The sequence below is a fragment of the Argopecten irradians genome, chromosome 12 (assembly GCF_041381155.1).
Source record: "Argopecten irradians isolate NY chromosome 12, Ai_NY, whole genome shotgun sequence".
In the NCBI taxonomy this organism is placed as follows: Eukaryota; Metazoa; Mollusca; class Bivalvia; order Pectinida; family Pectinidae; genus Argopecten; species Argopecten irradians.
Genome location: NC_091145.1, coordinates 9,421,466 through 9,446,710, shown reverse-complemented (window position 1 = coordinate 9,446,710; position 25,245 = coordinate 9,421,466). Strand labels below are relative to the sequence as shown.

The following is a 25,245-nucleotide window of genomic DNA, read 5'->3' as shown; positions in this document are numbered from 1 at the left end:
TCTTTGTTTGGAGACTGATTTAGTCGGTAACTGAGAAAAAGAAAAAAAAATCACAATCGACGACGGACATTGTAATGCAACATAAATCGCAGTAATCATGAACAAGGGGTGGCTGGAATTAGAAAGCGATCCCGGTAAGATCAATCAAAGTTGTTGTTTGTGCAAATTATATCAAAATGCACTGCAAATACTGCATCTGTAAAATAGCTCGAATCACGATCGTCTGGCTTGCATCTTTCAGTGTCTTTGATCTGCAGCTGGTTGATGCATCAACCGATTTCATTTCTCCAGTTCAGTGATAGTTGATTTTGCTTGCGTGTGTTTGTATTGCTGATAAATAAATTTTGGCTGTCGGAAGAAATTGTTCGACCATTTCTGAGCATTTCTTGTCCAACTTCAGCACAACCAGATACCATTCCAACTTACGTGACGCTACCCAATTTGGAACGCTACCCAAAATGAAACACTTTTAAAATATGCGATACAGAATTTTCAGTTTACAGTCTAAATTAACAATAACAGTCCTGAACAAAAATTAAGGTGCTGACTAATAACTGAGACAATTTTAATATGTCATTTTCTTTCCAGTGGCTTATGATCTGTATTTAAAAAGGAAAATACAATGTAATGGAATTTTGAAAAACTCCGTGAAACGACGTCGTGCGACAACCCTAAAAACACCATATATTTTAAGATAAGAAAAACAAATGTTGAATGGAATATTTTTGAAAGACATGTGACTTGAATAAACTTAAAAAATGTTTTAACTTTCTTTTAATGAATTCAAACATTGTTTATCATGCCTGGGCATTTATTAATCAAACTTTATTTAGGAGGTGTTCCATTTTGGGTACTCAAACCTGCTGAAACACAGGGCTGGACCGGGCATGCTTCCAAGCTCTGTATTTATAAATATATGCACTGCTGACAAGTAAACAAATCATAAAATTAGTAATAAAAGCATCTATTTGTGGAATGTTAAGAAAAAAATCTGGATTCAACCACAAATAAGAAAAGTTTTACAATTATCTTCAAAAATTGTTCCAATTTGAGTAGCGTCACATTAGATGAAGGTGATCATGATTCATTTTATGGCATTATAACATAGATGACCTTGGCTACCACAACATATAGATTGGGTTTTTGCATATCATTGAATGGTGATTTATCATGTATAAGAACAGGGGAAATTATGCACGATTCCCATCAAGTGCCCCGACAAGGAATCAAACGCGGGAAATCTACGATTTTACTGATTGAGCCAAAGAACCATGCTCTGTCAGCTGAATTACAGAAGACCGTTTTTAACAAATTTTGTACAAGTCACACCAACCTGTTCCTTTTATAATCAATTTAGATATAGCAATCAACAGAATGCAGTGGGTTTTATATAAAAATTATCACTGCTTCCGCATTTAGTATTCACAAGAGATATCTGAGTTACTATGTTTACAATCTACTAAAGTAAAAAAGTAGTCTATCAAATAGATAAACTGACCACATGCTTAACAAATCATTTACATGCATGACAGTTCATTTATTTACATTATATCAGCACAGATAAAACAATATGTAAGGCCATACAAAAATATATTTGTGTTTCCGGTAACCCGACCGACCCTATAAAATCAGTGCCTACTCAAAAACTTTTTATCAATTTTGTCCTCAAGCAAACAAATAACAACATAAATTTTGTTTAGTTTTGCATAAAATCAGGAATTTTGGTACAAATTCTGTAAATTTAAGACATCAATAATACCCTGGGAATCAAATCCATTGTTTATATTGAAAAAAATAGGTTGAAAAAAAAAATCCCTACCTACCGACCCTTCATTTTTAGCTCACCTGGCCCGAAGGCTTATGTCATGGCGCGGCGTCCGTCGTCTGTCGTCCGTCCGTCGTCCGTCAGTCAACATTTCCTTTAAATCGCTACTAGTCATAGAGTTCTGCATGGATTGTAACCAAATTTGGCCACAAACATCCTTGGGGGAAGGGGAACAGAACTTGTATAAATTTTGGCTCTGACCCCCCGGGGGCAGGAGGGGCGCGGCCCAATAGGGAAAATAGAGGTAAATTCTATAAAACGCTACTTGTCCTAGAGTTCTGCATGGATTGTAACCAAATTTGGCCACAAACATCCTTGGGGGAAGGGGAACAGAACTTGTATAAATTTTGGCTCTGACCCCCCGGGGGCAGGAGGAGCGCGGCCAAATAGGGAAAATAAAGGTAAATTCTATAAAACGCTACTTGTCCTAGAGTTCTGCATGGATTGTAACCAAATTTGGCCAGAAACATCCTTGAGGGAAGGGGAACAGAACTTGTATAAATTTTGGCTCTGACCCCCCGGGGGCAAGAGGGGCGGGGCCCAATAGGGGAAATAGAGGTAAATCCTATATATCGCTACTTGTCCTAGAGTTCTGCATGGATTGTAACCAAATTTGGCCACAAACATCCTTGGGGGAAGGGGAACAGAACTTGTATAAATTTTGGCTCTGACCCCCTGGGGGCAGGAGGGGCGGGGCCCAATAGGGGAATTAGAGGTAAATCCTATAAAACGCTACTTTTCCTAGAGTTCTGCATGGATTGTAACCAAATTTGGCCACAAACATCCTTGGGGGAAGGGGAACAGAACTTGTATAAATTTTGGCTCTGACCCTTGGGGCAGGAGGGGCGGGGCCCAATAGGGGAAATAGAGGTAAATCCTATAAATCGCTACTTGTCCTTGAGTTCTGCATGGATTGTAACCAAATTTGGCCACAAATATCCTTGGGGGAAGGGGAACAGAACTTGTATAAATTTTGGCTCTGACCCCCCCGGGGGCAGGAGGGGCGGGGCCCAATAGGGAAATAAGAGGTAAATATTCAAATTCCTTCAGAAAAGAAACAATGAACCTGTATTCAGAACATGACTTGACATTCCAAACCAGGTGAGTGATACAGGCCCTCTGGGCCTCTTGTTAAAGGGTGTTACCGGAAACAAGAAAAAATTTTTATGGCCTAAATACATACAGAACAACACACATACAACAAACAGGAACACCAACCGCACATTCCACAACCTTAGCGCTAGTGCAGAGAGTGATTGCAAAAATAATACAATGACAGTCACAGACATTGCCGTCAGTGTATTTATAATTACTCTACAGAGAATCAGTACATAGTGTATATCATTTATCACTGAAATATGTAAAAGTATTGAACAAAACTTTTTCTAAAAAACACCAGGTAACACACACAATAGTATACGGTCGAACACAAATTTACACTCATACCAGCAGAACACAGAACCAGAGTGAGACACTCTCATCCATATGGGTTCAGACAAATCTCTGCTACAAATGATAAAAACAAATAGTCCTTTTCCCACAAACAATTCCTCCCTGTAATTTATAACAGCAGTACAATGCAAGGTCGAGGACTTCAAAGCACATATCCTCAACATGGCTTTGAAGCCCTGATGCAATTATCACTGCAGAAGTTTTTTGATTGTTTATTCAAAGCCTAAACAAATCACAAATTTATCCCTCTCACGCCCTTAATTATAAGCTTGAGAAGTGTTGACATATTCATCAAAACTGATGGAGCTCGAGTCAAACACATAGAACAAGAAGGAAAAACATAAAATACTTTGCTTTCAATATTTAATGTCAATATTGTGTCCACCATATGAAAAAATCTTATGTCCATTGTCTAGATCTGGAGCTATGTCACTACAGCTAATTAATTTGGTGCCTAATATAGATTTACACCTATATGGCCATATGAGTATCATTTTAAGATTATTGTTGGCTTCAATTTTATTTTGGATATGTTAGGACAAATAAGTTTTAATTTTAGTAAGAAGATAAAAGTTTTGTACAAAACATTATGCATATATTAATGATTATGTTTTCTGTTTTTGTAGGATTGTTCACATTATTAGTTGAAGATTTTGGTAAGTATTTATTGGTAACCTTTATTATTATGATTTACCAAATTCTATTTGTCCTTTTTAGTTCATTCATAAACCAGATTATTGATTAATGTATTTAATGCAACAAAATTCATTAATGTATTTAGTACAGCAAAAATCAAATTCCATGGCAAGAAACTTATTTTGAAAACCACTTGCCCAAATTTAAGATTTCAGTCTAATTTTACCCAAAACAGGGTAATTAACATTAAAACTAGGCAAGTTTACACCAATTTTCACTTGCCCGGGAGCATATTTTACTGGTCTCGGCCCATCGGCGGACCTGGGATAGTTCTTGCCCTGCATTCATTTTAAAATTACAATAGATATTATTGCTATTAATATTGTCAGTACAAGTGTATATGTATTAGTTCATTATCAATTACTAAGTACAAAGGGATTTAAAAATGAATGAGAATTTATTGATTATTTAAAAAGAGTCCCAATATCAACAAATTAACCATTGTCTGCTGAATGCTAAATATGATAATTTATTTTGAACAGGAGTTAAAAGTGTCCAAGTGGAAGAGATCTACGACCTACAGAAAACAATTGATGGGTAAGGAATATTTTATATCTAAGGACATACATGTACTTTAAACACATGTACAAGCTAACTTGATTTGACTGCTTGTTTTATCACATAAAATCTATTAAATGCGTATTATACTGGTAATCCTTGATATTTTAGGGGTTACTATCTCTGTCATAATATCCACCAATAGAATATGTTTCAGCAAACTGAAGGCAGTTCAGGAAAGAAAATTGACCAATCACAAGCAATCAGAGACTTCCTTTGAAGATTTATAGAGAGCAACGCTTAACCTAAACATATAAAGTATTGTTATTTGATTCATTTGATATACCTATGAATGCATCAAAGGACCAAACTACCTGCTCACCCACTGTTGCTTTCACAGCCTTCAGTTTTGCTATGCAATATTTCAGGGGTGAATATAATGATAGTCATTGAAACCCCTGGGATATCGAGGATGTATACTGAAATGTTTGGGGCTTTCGTGGCCAAAATATATATGACACATGTACAATAATAATTAGCTTTACATGTAAACTGCTGAGTCATAGTTATAAGTTTGATGCCTGTGTGGGGCGCCATGGTTACCAGTTGTTGATGTTAGATGATGGTTTTCTTCCGAGAACTCAAACTTTCTGTTACAACACCAGATACATATAGAACAGACCTCAGTTGTTAAGCGGCTAATAGGTTGTATGTTACTTGTTTTCTTAGGATTTTTAAAAAGAGTTCATTTTTCTAAAGATTTAGAAAAAAAAAACATCATCAGAGTTTTTTTGTTTGTTTCAGTCCTGTCTATGGGTTTATCTTTCTGTTCCGTTGGATTGAGGAACGACGGTCAAGGCGGAAAACTGTGACAGAAGAGGAAAGCTTTCTTCAGGATGAAAATGTTGTTAACAGCATATTTTTTGCACAACAGGTAATCACAATACAAATGTATTTATGTATAACATTTGTATAATGCAATATTTGTCTGAAATTCATAACAACATTTCTATTGACATCATATACATTATAGATACATATACTGCATTCGACCCAATAAGCGTCTAGGGTGGTTAGAAAATTAAACAAAAACAAAAAGGCTAATAAGACAAAATTGTTGCAAAACTATACAGTTTGGGTATTTATGGGGACATCAGTGCTTATTGGATCGAATACGGTATATTCAGTTAGTAATTGAAATATAAAAGTAAGATTGTGTGTAAAAATGTTAAAGATGCTCCACCGCTGACAAATGGTATTTTTTCACTATCAAAAACAGCAGCAGACGATTTAGAGAATTTTTCTTCAGTTACAAAAGTTACTTACTTTACACCATTACTATCGTTGAGAAGTTTGAGCTTTTAATTTTACTTCAAGTTAAAAATATGAAAAATGATTAATCGCATCCCGAAAAAATTCCATGTCACTATATACTATATGGAATGAAATACTGATTGCGCATGAACCAAAGGCGAAATACATTATTTTATATTAATTTTTGTGTTAATTAGACATATATATACACGTTTTAACACCAATTATTGTTCAACTGATGAATATCATTTATGCTCTGTCGGCGGTGGAGCATCTTTAATTTTTGAGCATCTTGTTTTGAAATTAATGCTGTTCTTTATAACAGGTGATTCCAAACTCCTGTGCAACCCATGCCTTGCTCAGTGTCCTTCTCAACAATGATCGAGTGAAGCTGGGCTCAACTCTGTCCAAACTTAAGGAGTTCTCAAAGTATATGAGCCCTGAGGTAAAGAAGACACTGTTTTATTTCTCATATGAAAAATTAAAAAACTATTGGTTATGGTAGTGAAAGTTTCAGTGAAATTATGTTAGAATTGACCAATCGCCAGGTGTAATATAGCCACGTGTCGTGCTCGCAAACACACATGTACCTTTTCAATTTGATAGCAAACATTATAGCATACACAATTCCAAATGCAAAGTCACATGAGGTTGATTGATAGCTGGCGATCCGTCAATCCATAACGCTATTTGATAAAATATCATAATTATAAGGTAAAGTTGAAATAAGGGAAGTTTCAAGATAGACGGTGTGAAAATTGAAAATTGAAAAATGAGAGTGATTCTATAATAATATATTTTTTTTTCGTCTTGGGGTATTCTGACTTTGATGATATGTAAATATATTATTGATTTTCTAACATCTGTTGTTTCATTTTGTTTTAAGGACAAAGGTTTTGCCATTGGTAACATGCCTGAGCTAGCCAGTGCACACAACAGGCATGCAAGGTAGGTAATTCACCACAGTTCTACACAACCTGGAATATTTCACACAAGATAAAACTTGGTACACAAGGTTTTGTGGTGTCATGCCATGGAAATAATAAAGGAATATGCTAAAACAAGATTTCATCAAAATTAGAAAAAAATGTCTTCATACCTTTTAAGGATTTCTAGAAACTCTAATGGCATCTTTGAATCAAATGCATTGTAGTGAAAGAATAAGAGAAAAAAAAAATCCACCACAAAGGATCAATCAAAATACAATTAAAATAGTATTATAATTATTATCATGTTTCAACTTAAAACTACACTGCCCTCCAAAAGTTGTGTTACACATGCAGTTTTACAAATAAACACAAATAACAGAAATATGTAAACCTTACTAATACAGGCATCAGAATATATTATTTATCACCTTATCTACCTTCTCTAACCCATTTATCGTTTTTCTCGAGTTTTCTCAGAGATTAATTGCCAGCAAATTTTAACATATGTAACGGAACTTTTGGAAGACAGTGTAGTGTGATCTTGATATCAAGTGTATTGCTTTATTTGCAGACCGGAGCCACGACATCTACCCGAGAAACAACAAGGAATTTCTACCACGAAGACTATGGAAGCTTTCCACTTTGTCAGTTATGTACCTATTGGGGGACATCTATTTGAGCTGGATGGACTCAAACCTCACCCGATTGACCACGGTCAGTGTTATCTCACAAATGTGAAACAAAACTAATCCAAATTATTTTTGATTTGTAAAATTATGGTCAGTTTTGTACAAAGTTACATGCATGAAATTAGTGAAAAGGGTTCAGTTTGTGATCAGGACATGAAAAGTTTTGAAATCATCTCCTTGACCTTGAAGGGTTTCAATGCGTACTTTAGTTTCTTCCCCACAGTTAAACGCTAAATACTTCCATCAAGTATTATTTTATAGTGGAATCTGGTTATCTAATTATCAGAATTTCATTGTAATCCCGAGGCCAACTTGATTTGCACTCTTCTAACAAGAGAAGTCTTCTCAGAAGATCTATCAGCGTATAGATGGAAAAGCTTTCAGAAGTAGAAGAGCTACAAGTCGAGTGATTGGAAGTTATATTCCAGAAGTAGTAGAGGGCAAATCGAGTTAGGTTCGTGGAATAAAACCGGAGAAGACATCATGGACAAGATTTTCTTTCATTTCAAATCAAGTAGTGTTTCAATATTTCAGTATCTTGATTTCACATTACTGTATTTAAGTTGGTTCAACTGTATATAAGTTGTTCTTCAAATATTGCAATTTAACTGAATTTAACATTTTAATTAATTTTGTCCATGTTATTGACAGGTCCATGGCGTAAGGATGAGTACTGGACTGAAAAGTTCCGTCGTGTGATAACCGAGCGTCTTGGAATGGCAACTGGAGGGTGAGATGCTTGTCAGACTTAATTATACATACGCATTTGAACTCCTCTACTTCAAATGATGAAATATTTCATTATGAAGCTTTGGGTGGGGAATTTTGATTTAACTTGACATATCACACATGTTATGATTTAAAAAAGTGATAATGTGTCATAATCCTGCAGCATTGTCCTTTTAGGGATGTGGAACAAAGTTCCCATAATTGCAAAGGATCTGACTATAGCTTAGAACGAATATACGTACCCGGCCTACTATACATTTCGGCCAACTATGAAATGGTCCCTGTGTGTCCTAGTGGAGCACTGCCTCCGAAAATCACTCCGGCACAATTTTCTATACTTTTTTGTAGGTTTCCAATTATTTTATGCCTATACATGTATTTATATATCATTTTTGTCTAAAACAAACATAACGACTCTTCTTGATATCTACCGTACCGCTCACAAGACATTGAGTCCACAATTTGAAGCCTTGTCATATAAATTCCCTCTGGAAGTACCTTTATTGTGTATATGTAAAAAACTGCTGTCTCGCTGTGAATTTGATATTTTATACGTTTTAGTTTTATTGCCTTTTAGGTAAGCGATATAAAACAAGTACTATTAAATGCATACACACGTTTTAATAATGATTTACATGATCATTACTTTGCTCCATTAGCAGTAATAGGCACCAATTGTAGCTCTAAAGACTATACCATTTTCTGTCTAAAAGTCTTTTGAGCTACAATATAGCAGCTAACTATAGCTCAGACTGACAAGTTAAAATTGATGGGAAAATCTGTTTAAAGTTTTATGATACCTAGTTTCACTATTTCTTGCTCCTAATCAGCTTGCAGATTTTATTAATTTTGATATTTCAAAGTTTTGTTAAAAATGTGTTTCTTTTACCTGTTAAACCCACAGTGAGCCTTACCATGACATTCGTTTTAACTTGATGGCGGTCGTACCTGATAAACGACAGCTTTATGAACAGAAGTTGACGACATTGAAGACCAACAGACAAATAGTTCTTGAGACGTTACAGCAGGTATGTTCACTTTAATATGTTAGTTTGTGAACACTAAAACACATAGAATGTAATATAAATCTTAACATTTAATGCAATTTATAGTAAGAAAAACGTCTAATCGGAAATGAGCATTTATATTAGATAGATTTATTTTAACATTTTATTTTATTAATTTTTTTTCTTTTTCTTACAAATAACAAGGGTGGTTTATAATAGAGTAACGTTTTCCCTATTAATGCATTTTACAATCAAATTATATTGAAATAATTGTTTGATTTCTGACAAAAATTTTGAACAAAGTATGATATGAATGATGGCTGCGTGTCCCCTTGTAGTGTAAGGAGACGGCGTCAGGGGTGAGATATTTATTTATAAACTCCTTTTGTATACAAACTAACTACGTATAAATGTTGTGTACATGTGACTACACATGTTTTAGGTGACTTACATCCTATCGTGTATGTTAAAGATATTTAATGAACAATACGGTAATGTCTTTTCCCTAGAGTTTAACAATTTACATCATCGTACCGTGTATGTTAAAAATATTTAATGAACAATACGGTAATGTGTCTTCCTTAGAGTTTAACCATTTATATCAGAGACTGTGTTTAACAACTTAATCCAGCAAAACCTTCTTCAGAATTTCTTATTCTTTGTACAAAGGAAAAACTTTGGTATGAAATTGTAGATGTGAACAGACTGGTTTCTTCTATGAATGTTTAAAACATTTTCAGAACAATATGGTAATGTTTCGTCCCTAGAGAAAAGCAATGGTTACTTGTCTCTGAATTGATGAAAATACATGAACACACATTACGAAATATGCACAATAATTCAATACACATGTACAATCAGGAAGGAAAAACTATACCTACTCTAGTTACAATCACACAGTTAAGTTAATCACATGATTGTCCATAGGGACACAGCAATTAACAAAATTAGGGATGATAGTGTAATTTATGCTTTAGTAGTGAACATATCAAATCTAAGGAAATAAAATATAAATATATTTAATTTTGTATACTCTAAAAATAAATTGTCTGCAAGTAACTTTTCCAATTTAATATCTTCTTCATTATAAGGTTTCGTTATATGGGTTCAGATCTCTCTAAGGAAATTTTACTCTGGTTTCTTTTTTTTCATATCACATCCTGTATCTATTGGGTCCCATTATTAATTTATATGAAAATAGAGACATTCATAACCTTTTATTTCATTTCCTTTTTTGCTAATCAAGGGATATTATGTTTTGATTGTTTTTCATCTTCTGATATTTAACTTGACCACCAAGATTATACAATTTACATGTTGTCGGTTTTATTAATTCTTCATAGATGTGAATTTTAAGTGTTTTATACATACAGTCAAACCTGTCTATAAAGACCACCCGTCGGACAGGAAAGTGATCTCTAAAGCCAGGTGGTCTTTATAGCCAGATGGTCTTTTTAGCCCAACATCATCAGATGGAGGGCTATTCAAATCGCTCTGCGTCCGTGGTCCGTCCGTAAACAATGCTTGTTATCACTATTTCTTAAAAACTGCTGCAGGGATTTTGTTCAAATTTCACATGGAGGGTCCCCTTGGTCCATATTTGTGCCATACAGATTTTGAGGCTGATCGGAAAAACAAGATGGCCGTCAGGCAGCCATCTTTGATTTTGGCAGTTGAAGTTTGTTATCGATATTTCTTGAGAACTACTGAAGGGATTTTGTTCAAACTTAAGATGGAGGTTACCCTTGGTCCCTAGTTTGCCATACAGATTTTGAGGCTGATCGGAAAAACAAGATGGCCGCCAGGCAGCCATCTTTGATTTTGGCAGTTGAAGTTTGTTATCGATAGTTTGTGAGAACTACTGAAGGGATTTTGTTCAAACTTTACATGGAGGTTACCCTTGGTCCCTAGTTGTGCCATACAGATTTTGAGTCTGATCAGAAAAACAAGATGGCCGCCAGGCAGCCATCTTTGATTTTGGCAGTTGAAGTTTGTTATCGATATTTCTTGAGAACTACTGAAGGGATTTTGTTCAAACTTCACATGGAGGTTGGTCCCTTTTTGTGCCATACAGATTTTGAGTCTGATAGGAAAAACAAGATGGCCGCCAGGCGGCCATCTTGGATTTTGATAGTTAAGGTTTGATATCCCCATTTCTCAAAAAGTGCTGAAGGGATCTTTCTCAAATTTAATATGTAGGTTCCCCTAGGGCCCTTGTTCTGCATATTGCATTTTTGGACCAATCAGTGAATAAGATGGCCGCCAGGCCGCCATCTTGGATTTCGATAGTTAAAGTTTGTTATGGCTATTTCTCAGAGAGTACTGAAGGGATCTGTCTCAAATTTCATATGTAGGTTCCCCTAGGGACCTAGTTGTGCATATTGCATTTTGGGACCGATCGTTAAACAAGATGGCCGCCAGGCAGCCATCATGGATTTTTAGGTCATCTGACCCGAAGGGTCAGGATGACCTATAGTCATCATGTTTCGTCCGTCGTCGTGCGCCGTGCGCCGTGCGCCGTGCGCCGTCCGCCGTCCGCCGTGCGCCGTGCGTTAACTTTTCACATTTTGAACTTCTTCTCAAGTTCTACCAGTGCGATTAGGCTGAAACTTGCGTGAAATGATCCTGACATGGTCCCGACAAAGTGTTGTTATTTTTCGGGTCGATCCGAAATCCAAGATGGCCGCCACAGCCGCCATCTTGAAAACACATTTTGAACTTCTTCTCAAGTTCTACCGGTGCGATTTGGCTGAAACTTGCATGAAATGATCCTGACATGGTCCCGACAAAGTGTTGTTATTTTTCGGGTCGATCCGAAATCCAAGATGGCCGCCACAGCCGCCATCTTGAAAACACATTTTGAACTTCTTCTCAAGTTCTACCGGTGCGATTTGGCTGAAACTTGCATGAAATGATCCTGACATGGTCCCGACAAAGTGTTGTTATTTTTCGGGTCGATCCGAAATCCAAGATGGCCGCCACAGCCGCCATCTTGAAAACACATTTTGAACTTCTTCTCAAGTACTACCGGTGCGATTTGGCTGAAACTTGCATGAAATGATCCTGACATGGTCCCGACAAAGTGTTGTTATTTTTCGGGTCGATCCAAAATCCAAGATGGCCGCCACAGCCGCCATCTTGAAAACACATTTTGAACTTCTTCTCAAGTTCTACCGGTGCGATTTGGCTGAAACTTGCGTGAAATGATCCTGACATGGTCCCGACAAAGTGTTGTTATTTTTCGGGTCGATCCGAAATCCAAGATGGCCGCCACAGCCGCCATCTTGAAAACACATTTTGAACTTCTTCTCGAGTTCTACCGGTGCGATTTGGCTGAAACTTGCATGAAATGATCCTGACATGGTCCCGACAAAGTGTTGTTATTTTTCGGGTTGATCCAAAATCCAAGATGGCCGCCACAGCCGCCATCTTGAAAACACATTTTGAACTTCTTCTCAAGTTCTACCGGTGCGATTTGGCTGAAACTTGCGTGAAATGATCCTGACATGGTCCCAACAAAGTGTTGTTATTTTTCGGGTCGATCCGAAATCCAAGATGGCCGCCAGAGCCACCATCTTGAAAACACATTTTGAACTTCTTCTCAAGTTCTACCGGTGCGATTTGGCTGAAACTTGAGTGAAATGATCCTGACATGGTCCCGACAAAGTGTTGTTATTTTTCGGGTTGATCCAAAATCCAAGATGGCCGCCACAGCCGCCATCTTGAAAACACATTTTGAACTTCTTCTCAAGTTCTACCAGTGCGATTTGGCTGAAACTTGCATGAAATGATCCTGACATGGTCCCAACAAAGTGTTGTTATTTTTCGGGTCGATCCGAAATCCAAGATGGCCGCCAGAGCCACCATCTTGAAAACACATTTTGAACTTCTTCTCAAGTTCTACCGGTGCGATTTGGCTGAAACTTGCATGAAATGATCCTGACATGGTCCCGACAAAGTGTTGTTATTTTTCGGGTCGATCCGAAATGCAAGATGGCCGCCACAGCCGCCATCTTCAAAACACATTTTGAACTTCTTCTCAAGTTCTACCGGTGCGATTTGGCTAAGACTTGCATGAAATGATTCTGACATGTTCCAGACAAAGTGTGGTTATTTTTCGGGACGATCCGAAATCCAAGATGCCGCCACAGCCCCCCATCTTGAAAACACATTTTGAACTTCTTCTCGAGTTCTACCGGTGCGATTTGGCTGAAACTTGCATGAAATGATCCTGACATGGTCCCGACAAAGTGTTGTTATTTTTCGGGTTGATCCAAAATCCAAGATGGCCGCCACAGCCGCCATCTTGAAAACACATTTTGAACTTCTTCTCAAGTTCTACCAGTGCGATTTGGCTGAAACTTGCATGAAATGATCCTGACATGGTCCCAACAAAGTGTTGTTATTTTTCGGGTCGATCCGAAATCCAAGATGGCCGCCACAGCCGCCATCTTGAAAACACATTTTGAACTTCTTCTCAAGTTCTACCGGTGCGATTTGGCTGAAACTTGCATGAAATGATCCTGACATGGTCCCGACAAAGTGTTGTTATTTTTCGGGTCGATCCGAAATCCAAGATGGCCGCCACAGCCGCCATCTTGAAAACACATTTTGAACTTCTTCTCAAGTTCTACCGGTGCGATTTGGCTGAAACTTGAGTGAAATGATCCTGACATGGTCCCGACAAAGTGTTGTTATTTTTCGGGTTGATCCAAAATCCAAGATGGCCGCCACAGCCGCCATCTTGAAAACACATTTTGAACTTCTTCTCAAGTTCTACCGGTGCGATTTGGCTGAAACTTGCATGAAATGATCCTGACATGTTCCCGACAAAGTGTTGTTATTTTTCGGGTCGATCCGAAATCCAAGATGGCCGCCACAGCCGCCATCTTGAAAACACATTTTGAACTTCTTCTCGAGTTCTACCGGTGCGATTTGGCTGAAACTTGAGTGAAATGATCCTGACATGGTCCCGACAAAGTGTTGTTATTTTTCGGGTTGATCCAAAATCCAAGATGGCCGCCACAGCCGCCATCTTGAAAACACATTTTGAACTTCTTCTCAAGTTCTGCCGGTGCGATTTGGCTGAAACTTGCATGAAATGATCCTGATATGGTCCAGACAAAGTATTGTTACATCTAGATCTGGTTGATCCCAAATCGAAGATGACTACCATGACACTATAAATATCTAATTAATTTCCTATATGTTAAGGCCCTTGGGCCTCTTGTTTGAAATAAAATTTGTTGAAAGAAATTGAAAATGATCCTGACATGGTCCTGACAAAGGGACACCATATATAATTAATTTTACTATGGCCAAGGTAGTCAGATGACCGTTAAGGCCCTTTGGGCCTCTTGTGTTATTCAAAGTTTCTTATCGCTATTTCTCAGAAAGTACTGAAGGGATCTGTCTCAAAATTCATATGTAGGTTCCCCTAGGGCCCTAGTCGTGCATATTGTGATTTGGGACCGATCGGTCAACAAAATTGCTGCCAGGCAGCCATCTTGGATTTTTATATTCAAAATTTGTTATCGCTATTTCTCAGAAAGTATTGAATGGATCTTTCTCAAATTTCACATGTAGGTTCCCCTAGGGCCCTAGTTGTGCATATTGTGATTTGGGACCGATTGATCAACAAGATGGCCGCCATGGAGTCATCTTGGATTTTGATAGTTAAAGTTTGTTAACGCTATTTCTCAAAAGGTACTGAAGCGATCTGTCTCAAATTTTATATGTAGTATGTTTAAAAAAGTTTAAAAAGTAGAGAAAAGATCCATCTTTCCTTTGTCAGATATAGATCATTCTTTGGTGGGCGCCAAGATCCCTCTGGGATCTTTTGTTACATATTAGGTTGCATTGTGTTGGAATTAATCATTTGGGACCCTAGAAAAGTGGTCTTATTAAGCAGGTGGTCTTTATACAGAGGTAGTCACTAAGGCCAGTTTTACTATAATGTGGCCAACTGGAGAAGCCCATAGGTATTATACTGGCAGAGAAATTTTTTTTATGTGAAATTCAAGTTACAGATATGAGTTTGCATTGATAAATCACATTTGTTGTCGTGATTAGGGAGTTTTAATTTAATTAATTCTTGTTTAAATAATGGTTTTGACCATGACAATACTTCTTGCTAGTTTTTTTGTGCAAACTTATAGTTACTTGTGTGCCATTCATCTAGCTACATACAATTTTTCAATTATAGTCAGTTTTCTGCTGAAATGAGGGAGTATATTAAAGTTAATTATCTGCTTAATTAGTTATTATCTGCTCCGTAACAATTTAGTAGTAGTTTTAGAAAACATCCCCTATCCAGAAATGTTTTTGTTTTTAGTTGTAAATATTAAAACGAAACAGAACTAATGAAACGTAAATGAAGCTGAGGTTTTCATTTCTGTAATCAGGTTATCTATAACAGTGACCACTCCATTTTATGCATTACATGTGTAGTGAACATTTAATCAAACTGAAAAAAGTTCTCATTTATTATCTCCTTTCGACGATAGTTCTTGAGAAAAAAGGAAGATTTCTTCAATATTCACATATAGGTTTAGAATGTCTTTGTAGATCTTTTTTGTTCTAAAAACTGTACTTGAGGGAAATTCCTATAACATTGAAACCTAGTTGACTGTAGGTTGAGAATTTTCTCCGAGTGCTCTGGCTTTCTTTCACCTCATAAACTTTGCACAACTTTGGATGACCCTTGCTGTTAGTAAAAGGATGCTAACAAATGAGAGGATACTTGGAGACGATCTTAAACTAAATCTTCCAATCTTCTCAAACATGTCGGACAGTTTCCTAACTAAGTGTTCCTATATCTAAAACGTCTTAATGGAATCTGTATTTACTTCGTATATCTTTATCCATCAGATGAATGAGTAAGCATAGTTATAATAGTTAGTGTGATTAATGTATTTGGTAATGAGATGGCCGTAAATACCCTTGAGTTTATTACAAATATTGATCATCCATTTATTCCTCTAAAAGATACTTATGATAGATAGGTAGATATTTGATAAATAATGCTTCTAATATAATATACAGAGTTTTATCACACAGTTTGACGGTTCTGAAATCTTTTTAAAAAAACTGTTCCTTTTTCTGTGTTTCAAGCTCCTGGACTCCAAGGTATAAATGAATTTTACGGGTGTTTTTAAATGTTGTAGCTTTCACTGGGAACAAGGATATGCCTTGGGTCTTTTCTGTATTTTTATTCTGCTCCAAACAATTGGCAGCTTTTTTTCTGGTCACAAATATATTGCGTTTTATCCAGTATTTATTTACTTTTCACTTATTTATTTGGTGCCAACTACCTTTTTTTTCTCCCTCTTTAATTTTACCTTAGTATTGGTGTCTATTTACTGTGTTGTGCATCTGTTTTCTTTCTTTTTGGCTCAAAAGTTGCTTACATCAGATTTTTCATTTTCAGGATAATTCATTTTGATAATTTTGAATTACAGGAAGTGTTGAGTGCTAATTTTCTTATTAGAGATTTAACAAAAAATGATTCAGGTTTTTGACATAGTCAGCAAAGTGTTTAAAAAAGACTGACCATTTCAGAACAAATTACCATGAGTATGCTGACATGACATTGGCAAATATAGGTAATTACATGTAATTTAAAGATTCTCCACCGCTGACTGAGCAAAAACGGCACTCATCATTTGAAAAATAACTGATGTTTAATAGTATAAATATGTGTCTAATTAATACAGAAATCATTCCATATAAGGCATGGTGCCATAGATTTTTTTTCAGGGCGCAACTAAGTATTTTTAATATTTTTTCTTGGCGTAAAATAAAAAGCTTAAACTTTTTAATGGAGGTAATTGTGTAAAATAAGTCACTTTTGTAATTAAAGAAAAATAGTAAATAGTCTGCTCCTGTTTTTGATAATGAAAAATACCATTCATCAGGGGTGTAGCATCTTTAAATGATAACCACAAAGTCTTCTTTATTATAGATTGAATCGTACCCTATTTGGGAAAAATAATTATATCTGCTCTCAACATTTTAACACAAAAAGATTTTCCAATGATCCAGTTGTGTTTTGTAGGGAAAGGGTTTTATCTGGTTGATCACACATATACAGATGGAAATGTGATGGGTGCACCTATTGTGTTATTGTTAAAGAAGGAATAAAAAACTCTACTAACTATCTCAAGTCATTAATTTATAAGCTATTTTCCCTGCACTGACTACAGAAATGTTTCAAAAGGCAATTCACAATATGTATTGTACCAAATTCCGTCCTTCTTAGAATTTTAGTTATCAGTAATTCCGAATTTGCATATTACAGTTATCTGCACTTGCGGGTAGGTATTTATTGTGAGGTCATGTGTTTGCGAGCGTAACGTCATATGTTTCGGAGAAAACGACGTGAATTGTTCTCACAAAATAATGACGTAACAATCGATACCTACCCGCAAGGGAGCTAACTCTGTATTATGCAAAGAATGAATATTACCTTGTAGATGGTGACATTTTCATAGGGGCTGATATTTTCATGGTTTGTGGAATATTGCTATGGTTGCTTATATTTGATCTGCAAAAATATAGAAATTGATGATTTATATATACCCTTAAAGCTAATGATGAATTATAGGGCTGGGTATTGGAAGGTCTAAAACAATACGATACGTATTGACAATACACTGAAACAATACACGATACATATTGACGATACAGTGGACCTCTTTTTCAAATTCAGCTGACCATTGTGTTTTGAATAGTGTGACAATAACAGACAATTTTGATAAAACATTCATTAACCTGGAAAAAATCTACCAAACATTTTATTCGAGTTATCATCTGTGTTAATTAATTTCTGTCAATTCGTATTCTTAGTTATGAAAAAGCATTTCTAATCCATCTAGGTGACACAGATGCTTTAAACACTTCCTTTTGATTGAAATGCTCTTACTTGAATAATGTTTTACAATAAATTTTTATTTTTTTTTTGGAATTTCCTATTTCTAAACGAAAACAGTAGGTTGAGTTGTTAAAATGATACAGCGATATACAGCATGTTTGGGTATCAATAATTGATATGCTGCGGAAAAACCGATACGTATCGTTATATCGATATATTGATCCAGCCCTAATGAATTATATATACCCTTGAAGCCAAATTGTAAATTTTAAAACCACCTAAAAAAATTGTTTCTATTTCAAATCACTAAATTTTGACCCACAAAAATTAACAGTTATACGGTTTGCATAATTTACTAGACACCTTGAACAATAGACCAATGGTTATTTAACTTGTATTGGTATTAATTATGTTTTTATCATAATGTAAAATAAATAAAAAAAAATATCAAGTGCATGCAAAGTTACATTATTTTCATGTCTGTCAAGACTCATTCACCCCATCCTCGATACTCCAGGGCTTCCGATCACTTACGATCTCTACACCCCTGGACTATCTCATAGTGAAATTGAAGGCAGCTCAGCGGAAAACATTTGACCAATCACAGGCTAGCAAAGATTTCCTTTGAAGACTACAGAGAGAGCGACGCCTAACATCTAAGCCACACAGTCAACCACAGTGTACCGTTATACGGTTCTTTTGATGTACATCAAATGACTAAATTACCTGTTCTATTCTGTTGCCTCCGGTTTTACTAGTCCAGGGGTGTAGAGATCGAAAGTGATGGGAACCCCTGGAATATCGAGGATGCATTCACCCCTGAAGACACATTTGAATTGTTCTATATCAAATGCTGGAACAATCCATTGTGGAATTTAAGGGGTGAATGTGGTAAGGGCGATTACTCTTACATGAGTTATATATTTCTGTATTCTGTTTTTTAGCATTTAACAGAGTTATCTGCCCTTATAATCTATATTGATTGTGATATCATGTGTTTGCTAGAATAACATGATACTTAAGAGAAAAAAAAACCAATGTGGATTTGGCATCATAAAATAATAACAATTGATGCGTACCCGCAAGGGAGGTAATTCTGTAATATACAAAAACTGAATAAGGTAGCATACATCCTTAAGGGGAGAGGTGCTTCCACATAATTATTAGAAGTAACCATACATTTTGGTAAATGAAAATAATTGCCGCTACTGTTTTGCTAAAAATCTTTCATTTGATTATAAAAATAAACAACAAAAACTTTCCATTCACTTGCGAAGTTTTGTGTATTTGCACAAGGTCCTGTGAATCAATGTTTGTATGTAAGTGTTGTAGAGTGATTACATGTTGTTTGTGAAAGAGCTACTCCATGCAGGCAAGATAGAAAACTTAAACTGTGTTACATTGTATTTTTAGCATTGGTAAAATTTTGCCAGAGTAAAGGTCAATTTCAGAGAAAAGATAAAATATTAGAATGACTGAAAGTATTTTTTTGTTTTGTTGAAATTATAAATGTTGACAAAAATTTTTAATAAATATAGGCAAACTTCATTTTCCAATATGCTAAAATCGGTGATATACTTAAAATATATGACATTTATGACAGTAAAATTAAATCTGCATGTACCGTATATCAAAAGTATTATCAATTTTCTTCTTATTTTCCTCAATAGGGGCCAAGAATTTTGTAGGATTTTTAAGACAAATCAAGAACATCTAATTTGAGGAATCCATTTGCTTTATGTTGTTGAAATTAGAACCTAATACTTAAAGTGATACAGTTCCACAGAAAAAAGCAGAAGTTGCGGACTAGAATAAATTGGTCCATGTATACTGAAGATATTGCTAAGGTTTCTCTACACAGAAAGAGGGTTTAGTGTTTAGTCAAAGGAATGTGAATGTTTAGGGGATATTAACAGGGACAGGTTGCATGCATTAATATTCCATGTGTATAACTGTAGTCACTTACATCAGAACCCTGAGTCAATACTCTCAATAACTTTCTCTATGTTTATTGTAAACGCAGTATTAGAGATTTTGATTTATTTTTATTTTAATGTTTTTTTATACAACTTCATACAATATTATATACATTTATTTTTCTTCAGTAAACTTTGAATAACTACTACATTTGATTTAAAATTTTCAATCACAATTACATGTACATAAAATTATAAAGTTAGAACATTTTGAACAATGAGTATCACAAGAATACAGTAAGAGACAGTGTTGATTTCATTATAAAAACTGGTATCTAATGCCTCAAATATATACTCTTTTTGTAGATGGATGCAACATTTATTCTATATTTAGATTAAGAGATTTACACTTGTGACCCATAAAGTTGATGCTATTTTTAGATGGTGAAGGTGACCACACCAGGACTGTCTGCAGCAGAAAAAGAAAAGTACATGGTGGCAGTGAAGAAACACGGCCAGCTCCCAGACGTTATCGTAACAAGGGAGACAACTGCTACAACTTTTACTATAGACACTAACAGTGCTACCAAAACAACTGTTGTGAAAGCCTGCCCTAAGGAGGAGAGCGAGACAACTGATCACTCGGAGGAAACAACAGAAAAAGTGGACACGACGGACTCAGAGGCGGACAAATCTGATAAACCAGAATCTGTTCATCCTGTGTCTGTATCGTCGGAATCTGATCCTCCGCGGGACGTCACGACGCCCCTAACTATAGAGACACAGCTCGGTGCGTCATCGCCTGGCCCCAGTAGTGAGAGTACGGACACAGCGTCCGAAGCAGGCAGCTGTTTTAGCTCTCCTAACAGTACACTGTCGTCCTGTAATAGTCCTCGTCTGGCTGGAGGTAAGTTACATTTATATTAGGACACAGGGACCTGACCAATTCTGATGACCTAGAAAGTAAGACCCTAACATGTACAGTACACTGTCATCCTGTAACAGCCCCGGTCTGGCTGGAGGTAAGTAACATTCATATCAAGGGCACAGGGGCCTGACAAATTCTGATGACCCAGACAGTAAGCTTCCTTAATAGTACACTGTTGTCCTGTATTAGTCCTCATCTGGCTGGAGTTAAGTTACATTCATGTCAAGGACACAGGGACTTGACAAATTCTGATGACTCAGAAAGTAGTACTGTATTGCCAGTTTTTTCAATGAATTGGACTTAAATTGGTTACTGGTTGCCATAGTAACATTTGTTAGTCTCAGTGTTTGCTAAATGGACAGGTCAGCACATATTTAAAGACGGAAGATATTTAAATTTATTACATTTACACTTATCATTCATAAAATAAATATAGGATAATGTTTCAGGATTAAAGGAAAATCTGAATTATATGTTTTCAGAAGGAATTATGTTTATTCTTGCAATATACATGTAGTTCAAGATATCTAAATAATATCAATGAATTAAAATAATTTTTTTCACAGAGGTGTCCCCAGGGGGAACAAAAAGAGAAGGGGAGTCGAGTCATGGCCGACATAGACACCGGTTCAGCAGTAATCAGGCATTCACACCCAAGGTACATTTACTGTTGGAACCTTTTTAAATTATCTGGGACCATAGTGGCCTAGTGATTAAGATGTCCAACATAATACCACAATCTCCCTGCTTCCCCACTTTGTAGTCGCAAATTTGAATCCCATGGGCGCAGACACTGACTGATGGTTGATGGTTTTTCCACCCAGAACTCTGATTATTCTCTACCTTTTTAACCTGGCATATCTTCATTTAATTATCTTTTATAGTAAAGTATTTGATTCCAAATTTGTAACTAAAAATTATTTTATACTCAAAAACTTCAAACCTTTCATATTTGTAACTAAGTTTTCAAGATAATAGACATACAATCAGTGTTGTATTATGTTCATATTTAACAGGATCTCCTGGCTCTGCTGAAAAATGTAGAAAATGAAATCAGCCTGTGCGAGACAAATCTCAAGGATGAGATTGAGAAAAAGAGGAAATATCAGGTAAATATAATGGGAATTTATTTCAACATTAACATATCTCGTCTACTCGTATTATTGGATTTAATTTTGGTCAAGTAATCTCTGCAAAGATAAATATATATCAAATCAAGTGAAAATAATAGGGAAAAAGGCTTTTGTTAGAAACTGACAATGCATGAATAATTCTCACTGGGGATTTTTATTCAAGTGAAATTTTCTCCTAACAAAATTAATCATGTTAAAATTAGTAATTTTGGGCCAAAAGAATGTGGTCTTATAAGAAGGTAGTTACACAGAGATGACCGCTAAGGTATGATTTGTTGTAAATGTTGAATTTTTTATTTCAGATTGACGATTGTCGACGGACACACAACTATGACCAGTTCATCTGTACATTCCTATCCATGCTGGCCAAAGAAGGACACCTTGCTGACCTTGTCGAACAACAAGTCCTGGCCAACAAACGCCATGGCAGTGTCAGTTCCGGTCGTATCACTAAAGTGTCCTTAAACGATCGGCGTAAACGGCCTCGGCCCAAGAAAAGACGATGAAACTGTCACATACTTGTGCTTTGTTGACTTACTCAGAAAGGAACCTGTCTCCTGTCCGTAACATCATACTTGTGTAGCCAGTGCTTTATCATGTTTTGGTAACATGCTATTTGTTATATACGCCAAGTGGTTGTGTCAATATCTTGTCGAGGCCATAATGACAGACTGTATTAAAGCTACCACTACAATGAAGCCTCCACCTTTGATAGAAGACACATTTAGACTCTTCTTACCTAACCCAGTACCTGGAACAGTCCATTGCGGAATTTCAGAGGTGAATAAGTTAAGTTGCAGACGTATTCAAGTGATAATGGTCACTATCATTCGACTACAATCCTTTCAACTATGTGTCTATCAATTGAGGGCCACTTTGTGTATGTATGTGCTAGGTACTGACTATTGGGTTATTATTTTTTTCCAGGAACTCTGACTTTCCCCCATCAATAAATCTGTTATGATGTAAAACACAAATTATGCAAATACTGAGTGTTTTGTGTCAACACAATCTTTTTAAAACAAAAATAATTATATGTGTATGTAAAGTCTTTATACAGAGGTGGTTGCTAAGACAGGTTTTACTGTTGATTTTGCATTGATACAGGCCTCCTTTGTTGTCTTTTTAGCAATGAACAGTAGGGAGAAGACTGGACAGGTATTTGTTTAGCTGGTACCGTATACATGTAAAGCTTTAAATTTGCATGGTCAATATAACGGTTTCCTATAAGCAGCATATTTAGAGGTTACATTTCATGGTTCACTACTTCTTTAAAGATCCTCTATCACCGATAGAGCTTAAACGATACTCATCATTTGAACAAAAATTGGTGTTAATTGTGTATATATATATATATATATGTCTAATTAAGACAAAAAATAATATGAAATAAGTAGTTGCTTTTTGTGCATGTGCAATCACTACTTCATTCCATATAGGATATTTTTATCTTGAAGTGAAATTAGAAGCTCAAACTTTTCAATGGTGGTAATGGTGTAAAGTAAGTAACTTTTGTAACTGAAGAAAAATATCAATTTATTTGCTCCTGTTTTTCATAGAGAAAAAATGCCATTTGTTGGCGGTGGAGTATCTTTAAACTTTGTTCTTAGGTACGTAAACAAATTTCTGAATACTTTGCTGGTGTTTAGAATTCATTGATTTCAGTAATACATAACTTCAGCAAAAATAAACCACCTGCGAAATGTACATTATTTTAATTGTTAAAAACATGATGCAGGCATTGTGTCTATTTTGAAAATGATTTGAAGAATATTGAATGTATTTTTGACTTTTGAAGAATGACTGAGGAATGAATTTAAAGATAGTGTTGTGTTGCTATGAAGAATAATTGTAGATGGATTTACAAAGTAAAGATATTTATTGTTTTTGAGAAATGAAAGAAGATTGAATCAAAGGATTGAAGATGTATATTTTTGAAGATAACTGTGCCATTTAAAGTGAATGAGAAAGAATTGAGAACAAGAATAGCATTGTTTATGTACATTCTACTGTAAAACACTTTATTATTGCGAGATACAATTTTTTGTGTTTTCTTTTGGGAGATCTCAAAATTTGTTTACACGAAAGTGAAGTGGTTTATATAGTATTTAGACAATTGTTCTTGTACAAATATAAGATTTTTTTACACAAGTCTAGTAGATTATTTTGTCTGTTTTCATTCTTGCTAAGATTTTTATGAAATGTGTGATGTTTAAGAGTTTTGTGCATGTCAGATGAGTGAGGTAAGAATGATTTTGAGGTGCTACATTATGCATAGAATCGTGGATTAAAAAAGATTTATGAAATTGTCTACACTCATTAACAGTTAATGCTTATACAGCAGTATAAACTGTTTCAAAAATTACCTTTTTATACTTAAATACTCTTGGAAAATATAATAACTTCCATAATCCCTCTGACTGATAAACCAAGGTCAGACTATTTGCTGCAAAAGTGCCTTTCCTATTTTCAAGGTCAAACGTTTTTGGTCATGGGTGGCAGTGTATTTTGCTCCTTGGCCAAGTTTTTGTTTATACAATATAGAACACCTTCGATGTTTTATAAAGATAAATGTATAAGTCTGTGTGTTACTTGTATTTGCTAGATTGCCACCAATGTGTTCTATACTATGTCAAATGTTTTTTGATGTATTCATTGAACTCTACATGTGATCAAATACATTGTAAAATATGTTATTATAGTTGTTTTTTCCTTGCTTGCTTGAATTATTATATGTAGTCATAAGTCAGTCAGCAACAAAAATAATCTCTTTGAGATCAATGCAATTCCTTTATTAATTTGGGTTCTTCCATCTGTCTGTCTGCCCGTCCATCTGTCTGTAACACTTCGTTTCCGTGCAATAACTGTAACAAATGTAAACTGATTTTCTTAGTTAAATGCCTTAAGGGCTCAGCAAAGTCCGATAGCGACTGTTGATGGACCTTTTTTAGCGGAGTTATGGCCCTCTGAATTGCTAAAAACTTTTTTTTCTGTCATCTCCATGCAATAAGTGTAACAAATGTAATCCGATTTTCTTCAACCTTCGTAACAAGGTTAAATGCCATAAGGACTCGGCCAAGTTCGATCGCGACTTTCAACTGACCTTATTTAGCGGATTCATGGCCCTTTAATTTGCTTAAATAAAAAAAGTCAGTTTCTGCCACTTCCGTACAATACCGGGGGTAACTGTAATAAATATAAACCGATTTTCTTCAAACTTCATAACAAAGTTAAATGCCTTAAGGGCTTAGCCAACT

The 25,245-nt window shown here is 35.6% G+C and overlaps 1 protein-coding gene across 2 annotated transcripts; it reads left to right on the top strand.

Annotated features, from left to right (window-relative positions):
- Window positions 1-11: 11 nt before the first annotated feature.
- Window positions 12-24,684, top strand: LOC138304898 (ubiquitin carboxyl-terminal hydrolase BAP1-like). Of its 2 annotated transcripts, XM_069245264.1 has the most exons (14): window positions 12-134; window positions 3,904-3,933; window positions 4,456-4,510; window positions 5,276-5,405; window positions 6,111-6,230; window positions 6,672-6,733; window positions 7,286-7,428; window positions 8,055-8,133; window positions 9,037-9,160; window positions 16,253-16,267; window positions 20,369-20,834; window positions 21,422-21,513; window positions 21,872-21,964; window positions 22,291-24,684. In XM_069245264.1, exons 1-14 carry the CDS (start codon window positions 98-100, stop codon window positions 22,492-22,494), a joined length of 1,650 nt encoding a protein of 549 aa, XP_069101365.1. In that variant the 5' UTR covers window positions 12-97; the 3' UTR covers window positions 22,495-24,684. The 2 variants fall into 2 exon arrangements, with proteins under 2 accessions (XP_069101365.1, XP_069101366.1); XM_069245265.1 differs by lacking the exon at window positions 16,253-16,267.
- Window positions 24,685-25,245: the final 561 nt, after the last annotated feature.